This window comes from Grus americana, chromosome 3 (assembly GCF_028858705.1).
Source record: "Grus americana isolate bGruAme1 chromosome 3, bGruAme1.mat, whole genome shotgun sequence".
NCBI lineage: Eukaryota > Metazoa > Chordata > Aves > Gruiformes > Gruidae > Grus > Grus americana.
Genome location: NC_072854.1, coordinates 94,095,759 through 94,122,048, shown reverse-complemented (window position 1 = coordinate 94,122,048; position 26,290 = coordinate 94,095,759). Strand labels below are relative to the sequence as shown.

Genomic DNA, 26,290 nt, shown 5'->3' with positions numbered 1-26,290 from the left:
GAGGAAAAGTAGCTATACCATAACTGCTGATGTTCCTTGTAACTCTTTTCATTTCTTGCAGGTACTGTCGCGTGATTTACCATGGAAAAATTGCTCTGCAGCATCCTGGTGTTTGGAATGGCTGTCATGGTCAATGCTTGTCCCAAATACTGTGTCTGTCAGAACCTATCTGAGTCTCTGGGGACTTTGTGTCCTTCCAAGGGTCTCCTATTTGTACCACTAGACATAGATCGAAGGACTGTTGAACTCCGACTTGGGGGCAACTTTATTATTAATATCAGCCGACAGGATTTTGCCAATATGTCTGGACTTGTTGACCTTACTTTGTCCAGAAACACCATCAGTTACATACAGCCCTACTCTTTCACTGACTTGGAGAGCCTTCGGTCTTTACATCTGGACAGCAACAGGCTGCCTGACATTGGAGAGGATATTTTGAGAGGCTTAATTAACCTTCAGCATTTGATTTTAAACAACAACCAGCTAAGCAGCATCTCCGATGAAGCCTTTGAGGATTTTTTGCTGACATTGGAAGACTTAGACCTTTCCTACAACAACCTCCGAAGTATTCCCTGGGAATCTATAAGAAAGATGATAAACTTGCACCAGCTCAGTTTGGATCATAACCTGATAGATTATATTACAGAGGGGACGTTTGCAGATCTTCAGAAATTGGCCAGATTGGATTTAACATCCAACAGACTTCAGAAGCTCCCCCCCGACCCTATATTTGCCAGATCTCAAGTAATTCCATTAGCCGTTACCCCGTTTTCTCCACCTTTGTCTCTCAGCTTTGGGGGCAACCCACTGCATTGCAACTGTGAGCTACTGTGGTTAAGGCGACTTGACAGAGACGACGATATGGAAACTTGTGCTTCTCCTCCAGGCCTAAAGGGAAGGTACTTCTGGTATGTACGGGAGGAAGAATTTGTTTGTGAGCCTCCTCTTATTACACAACACACTCACAAGTTGCTGGTTTTAGAAGGGCAAACTGCCACACTGAAATGCAAAGCCATTGGAGATCCCACCCCCATCATTCACTGGGTGGCCCCCGATGACCGTCTCATTGGGAACTCTTCGAGGACAGCTGTCTATGACAATGGCACCTTAGATATCCTCATCACCACCTCCAAGGATTATGGGACTTTCACATGCATAGCAGCCAATGCTGCTGGAGAGTCCACTGCGACGATTGAGCTCTCAATTGTTCAGCTCCCCCATCTCAGCAACGGCACAGGCCGAGCAGCCCCACCAAAATCCAGGCTCTCGGACATCACCAGCTCCAGCAAGTCTAATCGCGGAGAAACAAAAGGCCCACCAGAAAGGGCTGTCCTGGTATCAGATGTGACCACTACCTCAGCTTTGGTCAAGTGGACGGTGAGCAAGTCGGCCCCTCGGGTAAAAATGTATCAGCTGCAGTATAATTGCTCGGATGATGAAGTCCTGATCTACAGGTAAATGCAATTGCTGTTTTGTCCTCTGATGGTGGCAGGGGGAGGAAAGCAGAATATGAAGTCTTTTACTCTTAGGTCATTGATTTGACTTTGAACAGAGGTAGCACCACCACTGCCACCGGTAGCATTAGCGGTGCCTGATAAATTTGTGTTGTGTCTGTCAATTTATCTGTTGGTCTGTTCATCACTTTTCTAAGTCATACATTACAATCTCTATAGTATTCATTCTCCAACAACAGTTTTTTTCAGTAAAATTTGCAATTTAGGAAAAAATAGTACCGCAGTTGGTAGCCTCCTTACTAGGCCTAACAAAGAAAGAAAAACTTGACAGGCTAGAAGTCAGAAGTTTCCCTTTCCACCTCCTGTAGGTGGGATTGAAACATACTACTGAGAGAGGAAGAGACGTGGGAGGAAGTTTGTGCTGTCTACCCATAACACAGGCTCTAATTATTCTGCGATTCAAGATTCGGGGTTGTTAGCAAGAGATTTTTCACCTACATGAAAAAGCTTGTTTCTTACTTCAATAACATCTGTTTTACACAACTGTAACGGCTGAAAACTTTGGAGTATTTAATGTTTTATATCATATTGAATGCAAGAACAGATAGAGATAATTTCAAAAGCAAGCCCTGAATGTTCGTTATGCTCCTCTAGTTCTACAACACCTCTGATTTTTAATGATGTGAAGAAAGAGCCTCTCTTGCAGTGAACCTAACTGTGAAAAAGAAAGAAGCAATAAATGTTAGGGATTAAAAAATGGGTAGGGAACTTCTTAACAGTACAGGAAAACAGTGTTACTGCTTTTTGCTTCTGTCTTGGAAGAATGATTGATGTAGTATGTTCATGCTAATGATGAATCCCTAGAAACCCCCCCTTTCCTGCCTTTTTATTGCAGAGGCAGCAGTATCAGATGCATTGAGCTGAAGTCTTGTCTTTGGATGTATGTGAGCTACGAGCAGAAGTCAGAATCTCAGGGCAAAGTAGAACCAAACACATAAACTCCTATAGCTTTACGAGCATCCTGAAGCCAGGGGAGAAAAAATGGATCTGGTAGAGGAATAATGGGATTTGCATTTTGAATCTAATTTGAGAACAAACTCTGGCCAAAACATAGTCAAAGCCATTGATTTCCTCGGTGGGCTTGGGGTTGTTATCTACTGGCCTGCAGACTACTGTGTCCTACAGCGAGAGCTGAGGCACCAGTCAGGTCATGGTACTCAGCCCGCAGATCCCACAGCAGACCTTGCTATTTTCTTCCTTATCATAGTGTAATTTTCCCTAACCTAAGAAAGTCAAAATGAGTGGTAGCAGATACTCATGTGACTTTTTTCACTCATTCTTCTCCTACAATGAAATCTAATTTTAAAGTTTTTTTTTTTTTCAGAACTGAATATTTAGTTGACACGGACAAAATTTTGTGTCAGAAATACTTTTCTCTCAATCAGTTGTAGAACAGAAATAATAAAGATTTATTTAGCTACTCCAAACTTAGTCACTCTTTGCCAAAAGTTGGAATATTGACCAGCAAGTCCAAAGAACATTGTTCTAAAAGGGTATTTATTCAAATACTGAAAAAATCTGAGGAAGTTCAGTTCTGTTCACTTCCATTCCACAATTATAAAAATACTTTGAAATAATCAAATCTATTAGCAGAATCAAATTATTTGCCTTGCTCTGGCTAAAGTACTGTGGAACTGGTGTGTTAGCTTTGGGACTTGCAACTATTCAGAGTTAAGTAGAATGAAAGGGTAAAATAAAACTAAGTAATGATAGAGTAATAGGAATAGAATGAAAGAAAACATGCTAGTGTCAGTTTTTCCTGAGGCAAAGCTTTTGGCAAAAACTCAGCAGTATTTAAGATCTTGACCCTAGTGGAAGGCTGAAAAAACACTCGGAAGGATGTGTATAGTCATATGACACCGTATATTGAATTTGGCCGAGTGAACAGGAATATCCCTGCAACCAGAAAGAGATCTTAGCAGAGGTTGTCAGGTGTTGGAAGTGATTGGATCTTTTGATTTGCTGAGGAGGAGGATGGCCAGGGTAACTAAAACAATGTAGAAGTGAAGACATGCAATCTAGTAGCTGGAGGGGTGAGAATCGGGTGCCGTGGGCAGAAATGAGAGAAAGCTGCCATCTTGCCAGCCTGGTCTGGAGGAATAGTGGCTGTCAAGATGTCAGGCTACCCTAAATTCTTTCACTGCCTTTCAATGAGGTTTTGGCCCTTTGTTGCTTTACTTGGTTGTTGCTCAGTTTTCCAGAAGCACAGTGAGGACCATGCTATTTCCATAAATCTCCCATCAGGCCTTTGTGAGTATTCATTGATGATGCATAGCTTTTTTCATTCACAGCTCTCAAAAGCACTTCACCAAAGAAAACAAATTTTATTTTTCTGCATTTTGCACTGGCGAAAAATGAAGCATAGAAAGATGAAGTGAATTGTCCGGCATCCGAGAGTTAATCAGTGGCACTCATAATATCAAAACCAGCTTTTCTGACTTTAAGCCAGGGAACCACTCAGTCCCTTAGAGTTAATTAACTAAAGCTGTTTTGCTTTAATTGGTCAGATGCATGTCAGAGCAATGAGCGTGTAGAAAAACCTAAGGGAAAAGGATTTCTACAGTGCTCTGCTCTATAAAATGCTGTGTATGTGCTAAATGGGATGTGATACTGCTTAGCTGCTGAAATGATGGGCACTTAATATACATTAAGATACAACAGTATGTCAGGACTGAGGCACACTGGCTGTGGTCAACTTGAAGGGATCCTGCCTCACTGCTAAGAAACGTATGCACAAAAGGCAAAAGTTTGCTGCATTCTCTGCTAAGAATTGTCCATGAAGGTTGTATTCATAGCAAAAGAGTGGAAGTCGAAGTTCTTCCTTCCCCATTGCCGTTAACATCTCTCCTGATCATTACCTAGGACACCATTCCCATTCCTGCTTCCATCCCAGCTGTGGTCTTCCACTTGCGGGAGCTGCAGATGGTGCAAAGGGGACCGTGATGGGGTGCAATGGCCCCGTGAAAATTCAAAGGTGTGAGAGAGAGTGGCAAGTGCTGTCTGTTGGGCCTCCTGATTTCACTGAGCTGAAACGGTATCAGAGTCTGAAGTTTGGCTCTGGATACACCAGTGTCATCATGATGAGGATTAGTGGGACGAGCACTGTTTGTCTGCTTCCCCTATCTGACCTTCCCTTGTATTTGCTGTCTCAAAGCCATTGCTGAAGCTACCAGCAGGTTTTTATCTCTTTCAGTGGATTCAGGACGCATATTTCTGATACTGATCTAATGAGCACGGTCCTGGATCAGCACTCTGTTCCACACGGCTTCCCAGAGTGAGAAGGAGAAGCTGAAGGGAAGGGAGCGATAGCTTGTGTAGATGTCTCAAAGAAGCAGTTTGGTCAATGTCAACTTGCAAAGACAAGGACTGCCCCTAACATTGGCACCAAATCAATAACCTGAGGCTGCTTAGAGGTGACATGCTGCATTATCTTTTCCACATCATTGGCAAAAGGGAACGTTCTCTCTTTAATGGGGCATGTGCTTAACTCTTAGTGGTATCTCAGAGCTTCCTTTTTGTGCCTTGACCTGTGCTCATATTGAAAAAGATCCTGCAACAGGGGCCTGTGCTGGAGTTGTGTGTCACACACAGGTGAACACCATTGCTTTGCTGATCTATGTGTGCTCCCAGTTAGCTCTTTCTCTCTCTCTCTGGCTTGTCCTTGCACTGTTTTTAGTAATCCTGCTGTCAAGATAATGACATTGTTTCACCTGGAACAGAACCAGGATTACTCTCTTTCTAAGCAGAGTGAGAGGAAAGTTTGTTTTGCTTTTTCGTTGGCTTTTTTTTATTATTTGCTTTTCTTGGGTTTTTCTCTTGTTTTGTATTTTTTCCCTTTTCTGATTTATGTTGCTTATTCATTCTAACTTTTCTTTCTTCTTCACTGTCCTTAACTGTCCTATTCACCTTTGTGCCATTCAAACCCATGCTACCTTGGATGGAGAAAATGGAAATTGTTGGTAATGTTAGAAAACCACATCATGGCCAGCAGGTGCCACAGAGAGAAGATAATAAATTGCTATCTATGTCTTCTGTTCATATACACAGGTTTTGAGACCAGGCCCTTTTAAAGTAGAAATTAAAATTTCAGTGAGAACTGCAAGTAATTTTTTTAAACTCCTGTCACATAATAAGGTCCCTTGGCTGCCACATGTAGCCATGGTACATGCTGCTCCAATCCAGCAAACTGAATGTATGTGGGCACTGATGGGATGCACCCACAAGTGATGAGGGATCTGGCTTGATGTCAGGGCGAGGCCATTAACTTTGAACAATCATGGCAGTTGGGAAAGATACATGAGGACTAGAGGAAAGCAAATATCAGCCCTATCTTCAAAACAGGCAAGAAGGAGGACCCTGGGAACTGCAGGCCAGTCAGCCTCACCTCAATCCCTGGGAAGGTGATGGAGCAACTAATCCCGGGAACCATTTCCAGCAATGTGATGGACAAGAGATGATTGGGAGTCATCAGCATGGATTCACAAAGTCATGCTTGACAAACCTGATAACCTTTTACAATGAAATAACTAGGTTGGTAGACAAGGTGAGAGCAGTAGATGTTTACCTTGACTTCACTAAGGCTTTCAACACTGTCTCATAAGATCCTTGTAGAGAAGCTGATGAAGTATGGGCTGGATGAGCAGTGAGATGGATTTAAAACTAGCCAAATGGCTGAGCCAGGAGGGTTGTGATCCGTGGCATGAAGTCCAGTTGGAGACCAGTAACTAGTGGTATACCCGAAGAATCAATACTGGTCTACAACCTATTTAACATCTGTTCCTATTTAATATCTTCATTAATGACCTGTATGATAGTGCAGAGTGTACCCTCAGCAATTTTACTGATGACACAAAACTGTGAGGAGTGGCTGATAGACCAGTGTCATGCTGTTATCCAGAGAGACCTCAACAGGCTGGAGAAATGGGCTGAGAGAAACCCCTTGATATTCAACAAGAGGAAATCCTAAGTCCTGTCCCTGAGGAGGAATAACCTCATGCACCAGATATGGTGGGCCCACCTGGCTAGAAAGCAGCTTTGCAGAAAAGGACCTGGGGGTTCTGGTGGACACATGATTGAACATGAGCCAGCAATGTGCCTTTGCCATAGAGAAGGCTAATGGGCTGCATTAGGAGTATAGCCAGTAGGTTGGGGGAGCTGACCCTTCCCCTCTACTCAGTGCTGGTGAGGCCACACCTGAAGTACTGTGTCCAGTTCTGGCTCCTCAGTACAAGAGAAACGTGGGCATGCTGGAGAGAGTCCAGCAAAGAGCCACTAAGATGATTAAGGAACTGGAGCACCTCACATATAAGGAAAGGCTGAGACACCTGTGACTGTTAAGCCTGGAGAAGAGAAAGCTCAAGGGGGAACTCATCAGTGTGTACAAATATCTGAAGAGAGGTCTGTGTAAGAAGACACAGTCAGGCTTTTCTCAGTGATCCCCAGTGCCAGGACAAGAGGCACAATCTGAAGGTGCACAGGAGGTTCCATCTGAACATCAGGAAATACTTTTTTACTGTGATGGTGACTGAGCACTGGCACAGGTGGCCCAGAAAGGTGGTGGAGTCTCCATTCTTGGAGATACTGAAAAGCCATCTGGACATGGTCCTGGGCGACTGGGTCTAGATGGCCCTGCTTGAGCAGGGGGGTTGGACAAGATGACCTCCAGAGATTCCTTATAACCTCAACCATCCTGTGATTCTATAATCCTGAATGCCACTCAGGTGGGCACTTCCTTTGACACTGTAAGCTAAGCACTGAAGAAAAGATATTTGTAACTGTTCCTCTAGAAAAGTATAATACAATTTGCAAAGGTGAGAGCCAAGTGAATTTGGGTATGTTTAGACAGTTATGTGGGTTTTAATGCAGCAGCTTTTCCGTTCTTTCATCCTTTTCTGTAATATAAATCACTCTTAAATACACATCAATGACAGAAAATATGTATTGTACCCATCACTTTTAGCCAAGACCAGAAGTTTGTTACAAAACGCACAACTGAAAATCACTTCTTATTTGAAGGAAAAACATGCAGGAACAGTAACCAATGTCCCACAGAGAAAGGGATGGAAGAAGACCAGAGGTTTGCAAAGCAATGTCTGTCCTTAGACTCAGGGTTAAAGGAGCAAACACTAGAAGACCTGCTCTAGCGTAGAAATCCTTCCTGTTCCTGGAAAAGTTAAGAGTACATTTTTCTCAGTCTAGACTCTCCTTTCAAAAGTGTTTTAGACATTTAAGAGCATCAGGCTTATGATTAGGCACTGGCATACTTTATTCATTTTGAATAAGGGATTGAACTGAAATACAAAAATCTGGAAAATAGTATCTTTGGGCCTCAGTTTCCCATCTGTAACCTGGGGTGACAGCACTGCCTTGCCTCATAGGGATAAACACATTAGAAAATATTGTGGAACCAGGAGCACACATATATGAATAGGGAGACTGTTGCTTTGAAGTCATTGTGTGATCTGCAGCAACAGGGATCGTCATGAATGATTAAGACGCAGCATTACATAACTGCAACACTTGAATTCAAGTTAGGCATCTGGGGACAGAGATTGTGTCTTTTTTATGTGTAGAGCACCCTACATGATGTGGGACCAAATCTCAGTTTTGGCCATCGGGCATTGGTGTAATATATAAATTCACCAGTCTTTCCAAAGATGAATAAATCTGCAAGTGTTTTTTAGAACTTCCCAGGTCATACTGAGCCTGCTGGCTGTGTTTTGAATTAAAGCAATGATGCAGCCACTTAAAAATGTGCATCTGAAGTGCGACACTGCCATTAGATTTAGGAGAGATTTAGATCTGTTTTATTTTGTGGTATTTCATATTAAGAGTGATAAAAACAACCGTACAAATTAAGAATTACTGTAGCACTATAATCTCCCTAGCTTATAAATTCAGCACTGGAAAAAAAAAAAAAGTATTTTATATATCTCTGAAAGCTTATTTTTTCGATACATATTTTATGTAGCAGGCAGTCTAAGCATTAAAATGTGAATAAAAAGCTCCACATCTCCAGTCTATTTAAACAATGGTACCATGGATTTGATTACTTAAACAATATAATAATGATTTATATTTACACAGCTCCTTTTACAGCAAGCGCTTTACAGACTGGCTGAACAGAGATCACTCCACCAACCACTGCTATCCTGTCACCTCTCTGTTAAATATTAGCTGCAGTTTGGCAGTCGGGTGAAAGTGCAGCTCCATTTTATGAGCAAAAAATACCTTTAGCATTTGCACTTCTGGATACTTTAACCTAGATAGGAAGTAATTAACTGAGTTTGAATTTCCCACAGCATAGCGGGATAAATATACCCATGCACTCTTCTAGTTAATTGCATGTCAATAAGAAAATGCTTTATGATTAAGGTGGTGAAAACTTCAGAAATAGCTAAGTTACGTAAGGATGTTCTCCCAAGCAGCAGTGCCACACTGAACACGACGTCGTGCATCGGGGGGATGCCACTATCTAGATTGCTAATGCTTGTTGCAGCGAAAGCCTGTTGTGTGGAGGTGTACTAGCTAAAGACTGAAACCAGAGGAAGCCGTGCCCTGTTGCTGTTAGGGCAAAAAATCTCAATATCCTGATGCTGTAGTAAAGTATGATTACATTATTTTCTCTCTGCGGAAATTTAGAAATATGTATTTCTGGTAATTTTAGAAAAGGCAGAGGATTAATTTATTCTGAAAGGCCCGAACATCTATCCTTACTCATGATTTGGACAGTGGGTTCATACAGATGAAGACTTATGGGTAAATGACTGCTGCTCTTCTACCCTTTTTTTCAGTTCCACCCTTGTCTCCAACCTGGCTAGGCACTGACCTTCCTCCGTGGCTCACAGCTGGTGCAAAAAACCCTCCTCACCCTCAACACGTGAGCTGAGCTATTCCAGTTGGATTCTATCCAGGATAAAAACCTTAATTTGGTCAAAGCATTTATATATTTAAACACTGAATAAAACAACCACTGGGAGGAAGGACATCACATGAAGACATTAATCATCATGTATTCATCATTTGTATTTGACAGGTCGAGACAGCAACTGTGTAAAAATAAAAACCTGAAGTCACAGTCCCAAAGAGAAGCAAAATTTATATAAGCAGAGCAGGGGAAAGTCTGGCATGAACATTTGGTACTTCAGGTCATCTGAGAGTGGTTTGCAGCAGTAGTGTGCATTGACTTCTCGAGGACCCTCAGCAAGTGCAGCCTTGCTGAAAGGCATCAGACTTAATGAAGAAGATGCTTCACAGAGCACGTATTCTGGGACTATGGGGTTTTATTTGCTTCTGCTGAAAAAAATTTCATCTAGCCTTTTTATTCTGTCTTTCTTAATGGGAGAAGTACAGGGACAAAGGATATTTTAGGGTTGTTTTTTGTTTGTTTGTTTGTTTTGGGGGATTTTTCCTTTTTTTTTTTTTCCTTTGCAATATGAAAAATCTTTGAAAAAATAGAAAGAAAATGCAGTGAAAATGACAAAAATTACATATATTGCCAGATAATGAAGTGGAAAATAGTAATATAAATTAGGAAATAAAAAAATAATAGTATAAAAATAAGCAAGAATTAAAGAAAAGTAGACATACATCTTAGTATTGTCACTAAAGTTGTCCTAGATTGTTGTGGCAAACTGTGATCCACCTGATGCTTGTACAGAAACTGAGGAGAAATCCATTGGTCAGAGCCAGTCTAGTTCCTCATGAGCAGAGACAGAGCATGCAAACACTACCCAGACCAATATTTCCTTGCTTGATAACCAGCACCTTTTGCTATCTCAGAGGCATTCCCATTTCCTTCAAAGTTTAACAACTGTCAAATAACATTTAGTGAGGTATGTGGAGAGGTTGCATGCTACAGCTCTGCCTCAGGAGCTGAATACAAAGGCAAAGAGCCTGATCCCCATCTCAGCCCCTGTTGTGCTGCTGGGAAGGAACCCCACCAAAGCCAGGGGTGTTGCACAGGGCGGAAAGGAAATTGGAATCGGTTTTCAGCATAAGACAGCAGTACTCCCGTTTTATCTCTGCTGCTAATTATTTATTTAGCTCATCAAAGGCTCAGCGTTTTTACTTGCGGGGAATTCAGGATGAGCTAATGCTTGCCCGTAACATCTGCCACAACCCCTCTCTTAGCTGCTCCGAACACAAATGCCAGGAGCTGTCCCCACCCGTCACTGCAATAACGAGCTACACATCTGACGCCAAAGTGAACTATTGAAATAAGATTTTGATTAAGCTTCAGGTGAGTCAACAATCTGATGTCTAAATGAAAAGTTTTAACATATTCAGTTTCATATCATTCCCGAATATTAAGAAGCCGGCGCACAGCTGCACAGTTACCACTATCTCTCACATTTGAAATCTAGGGCAGACTTATAGCAGTTCATGTGCTGCTCGGGGCAAAAAAATTGTTGCCATTTCCTGACTGCTCAACAGTAACAACCTCCCATGTCATTCATAGTCATGCAAAGTAGTAACAGTTAGGTCTGATTTACAAATGTTAACTGGTCAAATGCTTGACTGAAGGCTTGACTCAAAGCCCTCAGAAATGAGTAGCCACCATTGACTCTGATGGGCTTTGACTCACCCTGAAAATATTGTGGTTTAGGGATTACCACTATTTTCTAGAGAGGCAGATAGAGGAAGGTGGTTAAATAGTTTGCTCAAGGTAATTCAGAAAGCCAGTGGAAGAAACAACATGCCTGCAGAATCATAGCTGGGACTAGTCCTCATTTAGCTCTCGATGTCTTCCTAATAAAGTCCTTCCCCACATTTCAAATCTGATCATTTGAAATTTTCTCTCTGAGGAAAGCTAGAAATACATATTTCTGGTAATTTTAGAATGATTTGGGGAGAAAACATAGCATTCTTGGTGTTGTTACTGTTGTTAGATAAAGGTTATAAATCTGTTTGACTTGGGAAAGGCATCTTCAATAGTATCAAGCCCAGATCAGGACTTCACTGTAAGCGTGTACCTATACAACAGAGGTGTGTCGTCTCCTTAAAGGAATAGTGAAAACAGTGAGGCTTGATTTCCTCCGTAGTTTGTATATGTAATGCACGTTTAGGCACCCAAGAAGCTCCACTCTATGTCTGAATTTTCACTTCTTCAGGTGGTACCTGCAGCAGGTTCCCAACATTCCCTGTCTCTCCAGTGCTGATCTGTTGTGGTGTCAAGAGATCCACACTAATCCCTTCCTCATTTTGGGTAACAGCTACTGACATCTGGGTCCTTTTAGGAGATGTGGAAAAATTACCAGTGACCACAGAGTGTGACAACTACTCCTAGTCTTTCTAAATCTGTATCTGAGGACTTCCTCCTTCCCTTCACCCTTCACTTTAACTGGGACACCAGCAATCCAGGTAATCTCCAGACTACTAAGAAATCTCCTTCAAGAGTGGTGACCCTATAGTAAAAGTAGTGGCTCAAAAATACCTGCTTGAAGGAGAGGATGATTTATCTTTATTCACAGGTGTTTTGCAAGAAACTTACAAATACAAAAGAAAAACTTAAAAGCATACTGTATTCCTAAAACATACTGAGTTCCTAAAATTTGCCTTGCCAGTTTGAGATCATTCTGCTTAACTTAGCTCCCACTTGCTCACGCGCAGGCTCCAGGCTGTGGGTAGGTGAGACAGGGTGCCTTGACAGCTCCTGCCTCCCCAGCCATCTGACACCCTCTGAAGTCACAGAAAGCCTTTTTACTCATGTCAAAGCTGTCTTTGTTTTGGATTTTTGGTAGGAAGGACTTGGAGGAAGGCACCTGCTCCTACTGCAGCAGGTTCCTGCTACTCCTTGTCTCTCCAGTGCTGACTAGCTGAGTTCTGGGTGCAGGCATTATTTTGGGGTTCATGCAAGAAATTATGTTTAATTTTTTATGCAGGACTATTTTATCTATCAAATGCATGAGACAGGACAAGGAGGATGGCAGGAGCAAAATAAAGTTACAAACACAGTCAAGATCTAGTGCCTTATTTCACTACCTTAGCTGCAGACTCACCAATCTAATTACTTGTTCTGCATTTCCTATTATACCCTCTCTCTTTCACACCAGGCTTTTTACTTGTATGCTCAGGTTGTTTTCAGAAAAACTGCATTTTTTTTTTGTACAATGATTGCATTGGTTAACCCTAACATATGATAGCCATGATACAGCTTGTTTCCTTAGAGAAATGACTTAAGACTCATCATTTGAAAAATATAGAAGAAAAAAAGACACAGCACTGGAAAATAAAACAAACCCCAACCATATACAAGATTAAATAAATTATATAGTAAGCCTTCATTAGCGTTAGCTCTTACAAGCATGGTTATTTTTGGATTTGCCTATAATAGATTTTTCTGAGCAAAATATATGCACTCAGAGTGAGGAAAAATAATTCTTTCCAGGTGATCCAGTTCAAGGTGAATGCAACATTTGTTTCTCATCTAAACCTATTTTGAGACTTTAATTGAGATGTTGATTGTGAGTAGTCTTTATGTTAATGCTCTGGTTAGGGAAGGATGAAAGAGGAGGATTTCGGACAGGCTGAGGAACTTAAAACTTGAGGCAGAAATCAGAGTCATATTCCACGCAATTTTTTCAGTGTTGTACTTGTAGGTTTTCAGTGCAGCCTTGTACTACAAGAAAGTAATTTATCCTTTTTTGTTTGTTTGTTTTTAAAAGGGCACAGGAGAAATGTAGCTCAAAGTTTCAATGGTAAAAAAAAGAAAATGCAAGGTAATGGAATTCTTTGAAAACATGATATGGGTTATTTCATTGTCATATTACCCTTTTCCCCCACACACGTCTTGTTTTACAGTCTAATACGAGGGCAGTACAGACATGTACCCTGTAATCCATAATAATCTCCAACAAGCACAAAGGTAATCCAGTCATAGCTGAGGATAACAAGCCAGTACTGCAAACTAAAGAAACCTTGAAAATATAATGCAATTGAGAAATTTCTATGTCTAAACCAAAATGTTCTGATTTTCATAGCGGAGAAAAAGCAGCCCAGCCGTCAGGTCGGTCTGCCCTATTGCCACAGCCCTCCCAGTGTCTCACAGTCACAGCGGGATCATACTGGGTCCCAGAGCATCTGACAAGAATCCCACAAAGTGGCGCTGCCCAGAGAGGAGAAGGCAATCAGCCTTCGGCAGAGGGCACTGGAGAGGGGAGGCAAAATCACCTGTGTGCCCCGGCACCGGAGAGGGCTGCACCCCACCGGTGCTGGGCAAGAGAGAGAGATCCCCAGCCTGGCATGCTCAGATGGGAAAGGGCTCATCCACTAGAGCCTACAGCCATGCTTTTGGGTGGCTGAAACCCCGCTGTAGACAGCAAGGTAAGGCTACGCCGTAACCCCCTTCTGTTCAGCTGCTCCTGGTTTACAGATTCGTTTATTTGCAGAGATGAGCAACTTGAGACAGCCAGCACTAGGTGTGAATTTGTGCTGAATTTGCCCATCTGTCCTCCCTCCCTTTCCCCTTGCATCATTTTGAATTTGCCTAGGTTTAAATTTTGTAATATATTTGTTACCTTATAATTTACCTCATTTTGAAAAAAACCCAAAACAAACCAAAACAGACAAAACCAAATAAGAGAGCTGTTTGCTCAACCCAAAACTTTTTTTTTTTAAATTTTTAAAAATGACCTGTTTGTTTATTTAGTCAACTTGCATTGTGGAATTGATTCTTATGTAGATAATCCAAAGCATGCTCTGAATTCTTCTCAGAGTGGGGATTGCACAGGCAGTAGCTGCCCGATAGACATATGGGCAGCTGACAGCATCAAGGCACCCCACCAGCAGCTCTGTCGTCTGGCAGATTGCCTCAGAGAGTCAGGCTTGATGAATCAGTCCTTCTGCCAGTGCTGGGAGGGTGGGGGACGCCTGTGCCTCTTCTCCAGAAAGCTGCTGCAGAATGAGAAAGATACATGGCAGTGATCGCTGAGCATCCCCGCATGTCGTACTGCAGAGCTGGGATGGCAGCATCTAAATGAACTTGAGTCTTGCTAATTTGGGTATGCAGAAGCAGTATTTCAGCTTGGTTACCTTGGGGCAGGCATGGGCCTCTAGCTTGGTGCCCTCTTTTCTCTCTGCTGCGTGCAGAGGTTCATGGCCTAGGGGTGCCATGGGGAGGAATTTGACAGCACTGTCAATGTTTAGCAATGAGAAAGGGGAGGAGGAATGAAGATAATTGGCTTGAAACTGTCCTGTCTCTCTTTGCCTCTTCCCTTTCATCCCTAAAAGGGAGCCAGATGTTCACGTAAACTGAGCAGGCAATAGAGCTAAGAGGACCCCTGCTTCTCTCCTCCGCCCCTTAATCCTTGAAGCCTCCTCTGGTTGCTGTTTCAGGCAATGATGCGGCAGCGCCTTGCTCGCTGAGCAGGCAGAAGGAGGAATGGCCACCATGAAAGGAGTCACCTTCAGATCCTGGCTCCTCCTGTCCAGGGCCTCGTACCACGCAGGGTGACTGCAGCCACAGGCTGCTGGCTGAGCAGAGGGCAGTGTCAGCCCCATCTTCTCTGGGTAGCGTCAGACAAACCTCCTGCACCCTCAGTGGCACTAGTGAAGCTGCAGTCTCTCTGCTGGAAAAACAGTGCAGAAGTTCCTCTGACAGACGCTTGGCACTTGTATGATTTGCTTAGGGAGATGAGCCACATTGAGGACAGAAGGCTACATGTATGGCTAGTAGTTTAAATTCTATTTTCTTTCTCCGGGAGCACTAACGCCTTACGAGGTGAAGGACTATTTGCAAGGGGAAGGATGAAATAAACGCTGGGAGCAGGATTCACACCCATGAAGAGTGTTAACAAAAGCCTGAGGGACAGTAACAGTCCCATTTCAGGGCTCAGTACTGCACCTTTGTACAACACCAGGTTGGAATGGGATCTCCATTGGTAGCAGAGGTGGTGAGACCTTGTTCTGTACAAACTCTGCCTATTGAAAGCATTCAAGGTTTTAGCTGTTTGGGATTTTTTTCTCCCCACTAAAACATAATATTATTGTTTGTTTCACCTTTTCTCTTTGTTTTCCCCATCCAGGCTCTCTCAGAGTAGATAATTATATTGGCTGTGGTTTAATTAGCTAATTATGCCAGAGCTGGAGTATTTTTCAGAGTAAATCCATTTATTTATTTGTTCTTAAGCAGCTTCCATTTGGGTTTTCTCCTAGAATTTTCTTTGTATTTCATTCTGTGGCAGCACAGGTGTTTATAACTGGTTTCATTGAGGTTTATGAATATGTTGGTTGTCCAAGTGAAGTGAAAGGAATAGCACTCTGGAGGGCAGAGGTGGCATGCTCCTGGGAGTAGCACACTGACAGAAAACTTCCTGTAATATTTAGTTGATATTTTGCCTTTTGTATAGAAATAACAACAATAATACAGCTTTACTTTAAAAAAAAAAAAGTTATTTTAACCTTCATATTAACATCTTTGAAGGACACGTTTTATCTAGCAAGTATAAGGCTTTTTGAATTTCGCCTTTGCATCTCCAAACAAAGTATTCCCTTTTCCTTAGCACGGTTAGTTTGTCAGTATATAAATCTTGTTCCTGTTGCTGGCGGTACCGTAGGCAAAGATTTAGGTCCTCACTGAGGTGCTGAACTAAAGGTTACAGGTGAATGCAACCAAAGCCATGTTTAGATATCTAGTTTTTCTCGAAAAACCCAAAGAGAAGCAGGCAAGGAGAGCTGCTCTTTGGCCTGATTAGCACACATAGTGGTAAGATTTATTTTGCTGCAATGTGGAATAGTAACGTGTGTTTTTTCCGGTGGTGCCTAATTCTGGCAAAGTCCTACAACTTCCTGTCCAAATCCATATAACCTTGTAGTGGCGATGGCTGATCACACTTCTCCATTCCTTACTATTCCATAGCTGTCCATTTACAGTCATTAGATGTTGTTCAACTATCGAAGGCAGTATTGAGCAAAGTCTCAGTAAGACTTTTTGCTGTCTCACTGCTTTCACTGTCCATATGTGGGATTGTGCTGTAGATAATTTTCTTCTTTCTTGACACCCCTTGGATGTGGCTAGTTTTGATGAAACATTTGGGAACCCACATTTACTATGAACTTAGTCAGGATCATGCTCTACCTCAAGGTGGCCAAGTTGTGACCTTACAGCTGCATGGTGCTGAGAAGTTTCCAGCTTTGCTAGTCCTGGGAACCCACCTCCTGGCAGTTTGCTGGTCCCCATACCTCCCCAGTTAAGATTGGAATTATCATGCTTGCCGAGATTCATGTCCATCAGTTAGTGAAACTGTGTATGTCTGCACAAGGTTAAAAACCTGTTTTCTACCCCTCTGTACGTGATTTCAGTCCAGAAGCCTTCCATGTTTTAGGGTAGCAAAGGGAGTCCAGAAAAAAACATAGAAGCAGAGACCTTCTTCCTACTTAGAGAAAGTCCCCGAGGACATGATCCGCAAGTATTTCTGGCTTCTGCCATTTTCCTCTCTTCTGCTTAACCCTGGTTAAGCTTGTTGATGACAGGGGGGCATATACTCAAAAGAGCTGCAGGTTGCTTTTCAAATCAGGTCAGTTCCCAAACAAGAGATGTTATCTTGGGGAAATTTTGAAGCTAGTGCCTCGGTTTACCCAAAGCAAACCTTAATCTGCCGCATAATGGGACAGAACCACAAAGTAATTGATTGCTCCTTACACTGAACAAGGAGCAGATTTAAAAACTAATTAAAACAAAATAATCCACACTAGTTGGTTTCACAGTCATTGCAGCAGCGTGCAACATCTGTCTAGCGCACCCTCTAACCACCTGCCTCTGCAATGGCTATGAAGAAGCAAACCATATATCAACTCAGTTTTATTTTCTAGCCCTGTTTAAAATGGAACAAACCCTGGAATATCTGTCTCATGGGAAGTTCCAATATTGCAACATCTGTTTCTGTCAAGAATCAGGCTGAAAATTCTCCATAACAGTTGCTTTGTTTGCTTATGGAAAGAAAACTTTAAAAGTATTTCATCTGGAAATGTGGAAATGTTGCTATTAATCTCTTTGTGGATGTTACAGCTATGGGAGTGACAGCCCCATCCCCACCATACATCATGCCCCTTGGTGAGTTATTTTTCACCTGGAAGCAAAGCCCCATAAATTCATCACATTCACTTTGCTCTCTCTCCCATCACCACAGAGGTCTTCCTTCCCCAGATGCTGTCCCTGCTTCCAGCTCCTGCAGGGGCGAAGGCATGGTCAGGGTGTGCAAGGAGAAGGGGCGGCTGTCTGTAGGAAAGGAGCAGAAGATGTGGTGGGGGAGCAGCGCGAGGGCTGAAAGCAGAGCACTCCTCACAGGTGCCAGGGAGAACAACAACAGTGTGGCTCTCCACAGCTTTAGCTTTCATTTTAATTTTCCTGATGAGAGGCAAAAAAAAAAAAAAGGGATCTAGCAGAACTCCCTATTTTAACACCACCAGTGTGTTTCACACGAGGTATCCAGCCAGCTCTGCTGTCAAAACACCAAGGTTTTGCTGGATGCATCTAGTGTTAGTGCCTGTAAGAGCTTTGAACACATGGTCCAAGAGACATCCAACTAATGCCAAATACTTGTGCACTTTACACAGAGTCCCTCAGGGAGGGGATGGTTTGGCCCGAGTAATGAATCCCTCTGCCAGACAGAATCCAAACACCTCTGCCTCATGCAGCCGCAGCTGCAGGAGCTGAAAACCTCCGGCTGTGGTTCGTGCCCTGGGAGCCATCACGTTTGTCAGTTGTTCTCCGACACTATCAGTAGATAACCACACTTCTCCCATCCCAGCTGCACCCTCCCTGCTAAGGTTTGCACTTCAGTGAAACAATAAGCGTCTCTCACATTTTCAGATGTTTTGCTCAATTTCCAGCACATGATGTTTTGTCTTTTTCCTTCGCAGTGACAGCATAACTTACCAGGTGACGTGCTTTGCTGTTTATCTGCAGTGCTGTCTCTTATGTGTTGTTTTAATGACAGTTCAAAAAGGCAGAGCGCTACACAACATTTAGCTAAAGGCAGAGGAATGAAGATGGAAGATACAGTATGAAAAGGATGACATATGTGAACACATAAAAAGGTGCATGAAGGCAGAGGGATCAATTTTGGGAAAAAATTATTTATTTTCCCTCCCCTCTCCCTTCCCAAATATGAATTAAATGTAACTTCACTTAACACAATCCCTGTTTCTTTTAATTTTGTTCCCCTATGGACTTTGTTCCCCTATGGAGCTGAGTAGAGCTAAGATAGTAAGTCACGACAGACTACTTGTTGGGACTGGATACTGGATCCTCTTTTTCCACTTGTAATTTAACCCATGACCAGACTGAGATTTCTTCAGCTTTATTTTCTACTCAGAATTATCAAGCTGGAGGTTTTGTGAGACCTTTTGCTAATTGGTGTAATTATGAGAGCTATGACTTTTGACCTTTCTGTGCAGAGATTTTTTTTTTTTTTATGTTTCTGTTAGATAAATCATTTGGGACTCTGTTTTATGATCTGACTGTCTGTGTATCCTTGTGCTCTCTCTTCTCATCCCACTGTTTTGAGATGCCTTTTATGATAACCATTATTTTACTGAGCATAGGTAGATTAATATATGCTTAGGACGTGGTTTTGTCAGTCAACAAGGGATGTTCCTGGTACATGTATCTCTCATATACATAATGGAAGCTACACTTGAGATAATCAGAGGTGGAAGCAACCTACCATGAGGACTCGGGGATAAGAAATGCAGTGTTATTTCCAAAGATGGGTTAACACATAGAGCTCTCTAAATATTCACTATTTTCTCTACTCCAGCACAGGGGTAACATGAGGTGCTTTCTTTTGCTGTAGAGCAGGCCAAGAATGGAAGCAGAACAGCCTTTTCTGTGGGTTCCAGTCCTATTTTTCATCCTCAGAAGTTATGGAAATTTCACTGCTGTTCAGTCAGGTTTGGATAAGCACCAAAACTTTGCAGAGACTGACTATTCAAATAAATATGCAAGCTTTTCTTAATTAGGCCATTGTTAATTCTAAATATCTATAGGTAGAACAACTCAGAAAATTTTAAATCTTTTTCCGCCAGAATGAAAAGTGAAATTATACAAGAAAAATATGTAGGAGATTATATTCTATTCTATTAAAATTTTAAAAGTTTTCACTGAAAAACAAGCAGTAAAAAAGAGCTTCCTAAGTTCTGCTTTTAAAAATGCTAAGTGAAAAGGATATTTTTTTTCTTGAACCTGTGAACACTCTTATTAAAAATAAAGATGCAAATAAAACTACTTCATTTTAATATTTTTACTTTTGTTTAAATAAACTACAGCTTCTGAGAACTACAGGAGACTTTTCTGTTACGAGTCCAGAAGAGCTCTGTTAAACTCCAAAGCAGCACTTTACGGTGTGTAGCTGAGAGTTCCAGCAGTTAGCATTTTGGCAATCTCGTGAGCCTTCTGCTTTGTTTATGAAAAAGTTGAGTACAGTTGACAACCTACACAAACAGACAGCCCGGCTCCCCGGGAGAGGTTTCTGTACCACCAAGCTCCACTATCTGGTTTAGACAGTGATTGTGGAGGCAGCTCAAGGAGGGCTGTCCTTCCTCCTCTCGCCAGCTCCGGCGCGCAGTCAGAGCGTCGTGACAGCCGCTCTCCCTTTCCCTGGGGCTCATGTCGCAGATGGACTCGTGAGCTGGACTCACTGCAGCCCCAGACAGCAGGGCTGGCACCCCGTGTTGCCAGGATGGGGACAGAGTCTGTCTCTCCAAAGTGGTAGCTTTTGAGCTCTGGCCATCCAGGATGGTGGAGCATTTAGTGACTGAGCCATTTGCAGACGATGCACTAGCCTAAAGATAGTCCAGCTCTCTCTGGTACATGAATTTGTTCCACAGAGCTATCAGAAATAAAAATTTTTGACGGCTAAAATCTGCAGATATATCTCCAAATGATGTGACTGATGCACTACTGCCACAGGCAGTCCTTTTGAAGGCTGGTTCATGATGTTATACAGCTGCTTTTTGGGATAAGTCATGTGCTTCAGAATGTGCTTCCCAGCACAACTGAAAATGAAATGACTGCCACAGATGCAGATACTGTGGACAATAAGTGATGTCTGCCTTCTGCAAAGTGAACAACAGTGAAGAGCGTATAGAAAGTGAAAATAACCAGCCTTAAATTACTTCTCTGATTTCTCCTATTGGTGATCTGGTTTTCCCCTCTTGTGTTACATGCACATATTAATCTGAAAACTATAGCCCGACTTGTGAAGAAACTCCTAGAGAGCTGGCAATTTTTTGTTGGCTTGGAAAAATTTATGGATTTATCTGTTCCAGGAATGTTCCATCATTCTCAAATGCTGAAGCTTTGAGTGAGTTATAGCCCTGAGGAGAGTGAAATGCAACTATTAATCATTGGCAGCAATGGGATATCCTCCATGGGCATCATGGGCCATTGTCAGTAGATCACAGAACTGCTGTTGACCTTGAATGGAGAAAAGTAAAGGATAAAGGTCATCTTTATTTCATCTACCCAACAAAAGTTTTGAAAATGGCTTGTCATGAAAGCATTAAAGATCTACTGCACAAAACACTTGGGCTGAATGATACTGGCTTCCGCCACAGAACTTTCTGATTATCAAAGTAATAGTAGAGGCTTAGAACTGAGTAGTACTATAGAAACTGTAACTAACATGCTAGGCTGAAAAGACATTGGTTTTACATTCTTCTGTGTTCGTGTGGTCCTGTGACCTTCAGAAAAAGCTTCTAAATGTTTGGGATTTTTTTCTACGTCTCTTTTAATAGTGATAATTACACACAGGAGTACCCCACAGTCACAGGCATGTTTCAAGTGGAAGTGGCTGGATGCAAAACAAATGACCTATCTCTGGACACTGGGACTACCTTCTTTTTCTTTTTACACATGAAATACCAGAGTCTTCCTTTTTCCATGGTGTCTTTGCATGCCCTTCAATTTCACCCAGTTGTCCTAGGAATTTTCCTATAAATAAACTCTCGATACTTGTCTTCATGGTTATCATGGCCTTGGACACATTGTCTGTGGCCAGCTGGGCTTTCTCAAGCCTCTCTCTCAGCCACTTTATGAGGAGGCATTAACTAATTCCCCAGTCATCTTGGCCAATAACAAACTGTCCATCATCCATGGCATTCTTTGTATTCCACATCTCCGCAACCCCTGCCCTCCTCCCCCAAGTACAGAAGCTCATACCATCCTATGACTCTTCCAAAAGCAAAATTCACAACTTTAATAATTCACAATAGCTTTAGATAGGCTGACTTTGTCTCCATCCTGCCTCAAAGTCTGTTGTTTGCTTATTTGTTTGGCTTTATATGCAGATGTGTAAACCATTCTTTATATTTCTCAGGCTGAAGTGACGACCTATACATTGAAATTGGAAATGAGCTGTGACATTTTAACCTTGTGGTATGAAGCAGTAGGAGGAGGTGGAGTCACCAACTCGTCATCCCCTGAGAAATCCTTAAGATTGTATGTCCAGTAAACCGCTGTGCTGGGGTTCGGTGGAAGAATCCCTGGATAAACTCCTCAGTCTATGCTGGACTTGGCTGTTCAGAAGGCCAGACTAGATGATCATAACTATCTGTACTGCTCTTAACATTTAGGAACCAGCCACGTACACTGGCAAGAATGTAAATGCAGTCAAACTGTCAATCAAAGTCTTCTGGTAAAGTCAGCAGGTTCAATAAAACCGAACATCTCTGTGTACACGAATGGTACAATTGTATGCATTACAATTTCAATTGCCTTAACTTTTGTGAGTGTGAATACTTCTTACTTTAACTGGCAGTCATGTCACAGCAGTTGTGTGCTGAATGGATCTTCTTAGGCTATATCAAATATAGGTATTACATGGCCTCACCTTCCTTGAGAACTAAGGGCCTTTTTAACTGACACGGCAGAAGGCTGCCAAGCTTTCAGTCAGTGCTTGTCTCCGAGTACCAGCCTCCCCTTACAGTCCTGAAAGTAAGGCTGATGGATACAACAGGTACTGACTATTTCAGAAACTCCTTGTCTAGAACTCTGGTAGGAAAGATCCTACCAAACCTTAAGCAATGTCCACAAGTGCAGAAAGCACATGGCAGGATCAAAGTCTCTATCATTGCTTATTCCCTGGGTAAGCTATTAAGCTACAATCCATTAAGTCTCTCCTGTCCTGTTTCTCTGGAACCTTTTCAATGGATTTTATCTCAGCAAGATCCAGCTTGCAAGAAACATTTGTACTTGTGAGTAAACTGAGAAGAGGGTATTATGATACTTTGCAATGGGCTGCTACTGAGAAGGAAAAATATTAAAATGTATACTTTTTTCTTGCTTGACTCTAGGGATGCTCTTTGCTAGCCAGTGCCTTGCATGGTTGTGTCCAAGGATCTTTTGAGCACTGCAGACACACCTCTCTGCCTTTCAGCCTGCCTTCTGTGCTGTTAGTCATTGTGGAAGAGGTTTGGTCTAGATCTGTCTTTTTAGGTGTATTGTTGCCTGGGATGGTTAGTAATGACCAGAGTAATTCATCAGTGTCTTCCTCTTTGCTGCCTCTGCTGGTGTTATTGATATGCCTGCGTCAATGTCTCAAGAACTGCAGTGCCAGCAGGGCTGCAGTTGAGAGATTGCAGTGTCAGGTTTCTCTTAAGAAATAATCACAGACTCAGTCCAGTGACACAGGTTTGGACAGGATTAGTGAGGACAAGCACAGCCCTAAAACACTACTGCTGATGCTCGCTGAAGGAAGAGTTAAGGCATAGTGTGCTGGTGACTGGGTGAACAGTCTCAGTACCAAAAGGCTCCCTAGGGCCACTGTGCTCATCCCTCTGACTCTACTCTGATTTAAACCAAGATGAAAACAGCTGATGTATTGGCATTTTTTGCTGTATCATCTTTTATGGCCATACTGTCCCATATACTTCCAATTCACCTTTCTCCCAGTCATCCTGCATCCATGGTAAACTTTTCTTCCTTCCACCCTCGAAAGTGTGCACTCCTGACACCAGCCATCATCAAACTTGCAATTTCTGCTTAGGTAAGGGGTTGGTGTTTCAGTTAGGTTTCCAAGCTAGGTCCACCTTTGTCATGCCTTAGTCAACTTTTGTGTGGGCAACTGCAGCAGCCATTGCTCTACCAAGCCTTAAATCTATTTTAACCAATGGACAGAAACATCAGAGGGGCCAACTCCACCTGCATTGGATTGTCTTACAGCCGAGAACAGAGCCAGGTGTCCCTTTAACTCAGGGTAGCTGTCTTGAATTTTAGAAAGGGTTTCTTTAGAGACTATTCTAGTTAGATACTTTTGGATATTTGTTAAAGCATTCTGAAGTCCTTGAAGTATTTGCCTAAAACTGTAGTGAGTTCCTGTGAAATAATGACCCTTTGCTTTCATCATGTGGATCTTAGGTTATAGGCACTTGAGGGACATGAACCTTATAATCTGAGAAGATTGCTTTGGGATAAAATATCACGCTAACATCCTCTCAAACTGAGAGCAGCATAGAAATTTGTAACTTTGAAAATCTGGGTTTTTTTCACATGATTACATGTTGCTCTCTTCAGAGGCAAAAAATTGTGGCATAATGTCACCAAATACTCCAGAATCTGAATTTCATTCTTATGGGGAATGAATCTAGACAAATCTAGGATGATAAACACAAAAAGAAGGATAACTTTTGTATATTTGCTTTTGCATCTTATGCAACCAGTCTGGCAATAGAGTGGATCCAAGTTTGCTGAGCAATAGGTAAAAGGCCAGTTGTAATGGGAGTGGGCTTTTCTCTCTCGAGGAATCATGAGCATGTTGGAAAGCAGTAGACAGAAAAGTGCTGAACATGAGCAGTTTGAGAAAGAAAAAAGAGATACTATCTCCTAAATTCTCTGTTGAGGAATGTGTGATAAGTGATCCATACAGATACACTCCTACAAGATAACCCTTTTTTTAGGCTGTACCATATGTTCAGGAGCAGCAATCACATTTGTCTTCGTGCTGGAGGGAGGGTGGAGTGATTCATTCCATAGCAAGGTAAAAAAAAAAAAAAAATCCACAGAGCAGTGGATTCAGAAATATGTCTGTGAAAGTTCTGGGACACTTCAGAGAATAGAGGGGCCAGTATCTGCAGACAAACCCGCACTGCACATGAGAAAAAAGATCTAGGTTAAACCTGTGGCAGGCCACCATGTATTTACATTATGGAGTGAGAAATTGCACTGCTGGTTACAAAAACATTTCTGTCCATTCACCTTTTCTATGGCACTGCAAAAAGTTGTCAGCATGGTCATTAAAAACCAACTAATTTTCTGAAACATAGTTATGAAGTCTAGTCATGACAGAATAAATTCTTTTCTACTGCTGAGGTGTTAAAACCAATTAAGAATTCTTCAATATTTCATTGAAATTTAATCACCATGAGTCAGAGTTATACCTTCATTAGGTGCATAGCCACATGAATTTAGGACCAGACTCATGTTTGACTTGTCAGGCTAATGTGGAAGAGAGGAACACATATGTTGTGGGGAATCATTTGGCTCTGTCTGTAGTTTCTGTTGGCTGGGATAAGTTAATTTTAATCTGCCTACAAGGCACATTAGATAGTAACTTCTCCAAGTTATGTAAAAGGCAGCAGCTCATAGAAGTTTTCTGCAGTGCCGCAGCTATCTCCACTTAATCCCTGAATGTAGCACTTTCCAACCACCAAATAATGATATGTGGCACCATCATAGTAGAGCCAGTATTTTCCAAGTCAGGTCTAGGAAAAAGATCTGAATGTCGGGGGGGATGGTACAAATACACACCTGCAAAGACAGTGTGCACAGGGCCAGGAAAGGACTGCACCCTAAATGTCTCTTCTGAAGGCAATCCTGAATCTTAAAGTGGATAAAAAGCCCTTGAGGTGCTTGGACATGGGATTTTTCTTACCTTTATCATCTGCAGGGAAAGGCATAAGGAATGAAACAGGGCTGTGTTCTGTTTGAGATGTCTCCAGGGACTGTGGCAAGGCAGCTCCCAAGCAGACTTTAAGGACAAAAGACAACTCTTGTTAAACCATTCCCGTTTTGCTTATTTTGCTACATCTTTTGGGGGAAATGTGGGCATTCCTCTTACAGACACCTGGGTACAGGCCATATCCTCCCCTCTTGTTTATCCAGAGTTGCTGTTCAGCAGGTTTGCAGCTTTGTTTCTTCTGCTGGTGACTCTCCTTCCTTCTGTCATTTTGGTGTGACAGAGAAATAAGGAAGGAAATTAAAAAAAAAATAATTAAAAATCCCTTCTCTCCAAAGCTGGGTGACTTCCCCAGCAAGAAAGCAGGAAAGGTCATCTCATCAGTCAAGATGCTCAAGTCTAGCCCTCATTCACTCCTCAAGCAGAAAGACAGACACTGTGCCTTACTGAAGTCCTGCCACAGACTGATGGTAGTGCCTACCCAAATTCCACAGGTCACGTAGACAGCACTGTCTTGGCGCGACCTAGAAAGGGAACTCAATCGTCATTTAGAGACCTCGGAGCACAGCAGTTGTGTTTCAAGTGGTGCAGAGGCAAGTTTCGGACTCCTCCCAACCCAACCCACTGGAGAGAAGCCAAAATGAGCAGCTCTGCTAGTGGAGCACAGCTTGGCAGGACTTCATGAGGGAGTAAAGTTCTTTATTCCTTTGCTCATACACTCTGAACTGCACTCCAATACTTCTGGGGTGATCATTTGTTGAGAGAAGAAGGGAAAATGCTTGACTGAGGGCAACAGATTTTGTTCTTTCTGGACTGCAGGTGTAAGGAACTCCCCTAGCCCATACAGTGGTTAAGGAGGGACATGCTTAAGGTACCTCTAAG

At 42.3% G+C, this 26,290-nt stretch overlaps 1 protein-coding gene across 3 annotated transcripts in view; it reads left to right on the top strand.

Moving 5' to 3' along the window:
• LRFN2 (leucine rich repeat and fibronectin type III domain containing 2) overlaps positions 1-26,290 on the top strand; it is a 202,346-nt gene that overhangs the window by 161,097 nt on the left and 14,959 nt on the right. For 2 of the 3 annotated variants that reach the window (XM_054822284.1, XM_054822285.1), the window contains one exon: positions 62-1,454. In XM_054822284.1, coding sequence (XP_054678259.1) covers positions 82-1,454 — 1,373 coding nt within the window. In that variant the 5' untranslated portion in view covers positions 62-81. Of the gene's footprint in view, positions 1-61; positions 1,455-9,307; positions 9,634-26,290 lie in introns of those variants that run through there. The other variant, XM_054822286.1, reaches the window with a different exon arrangement.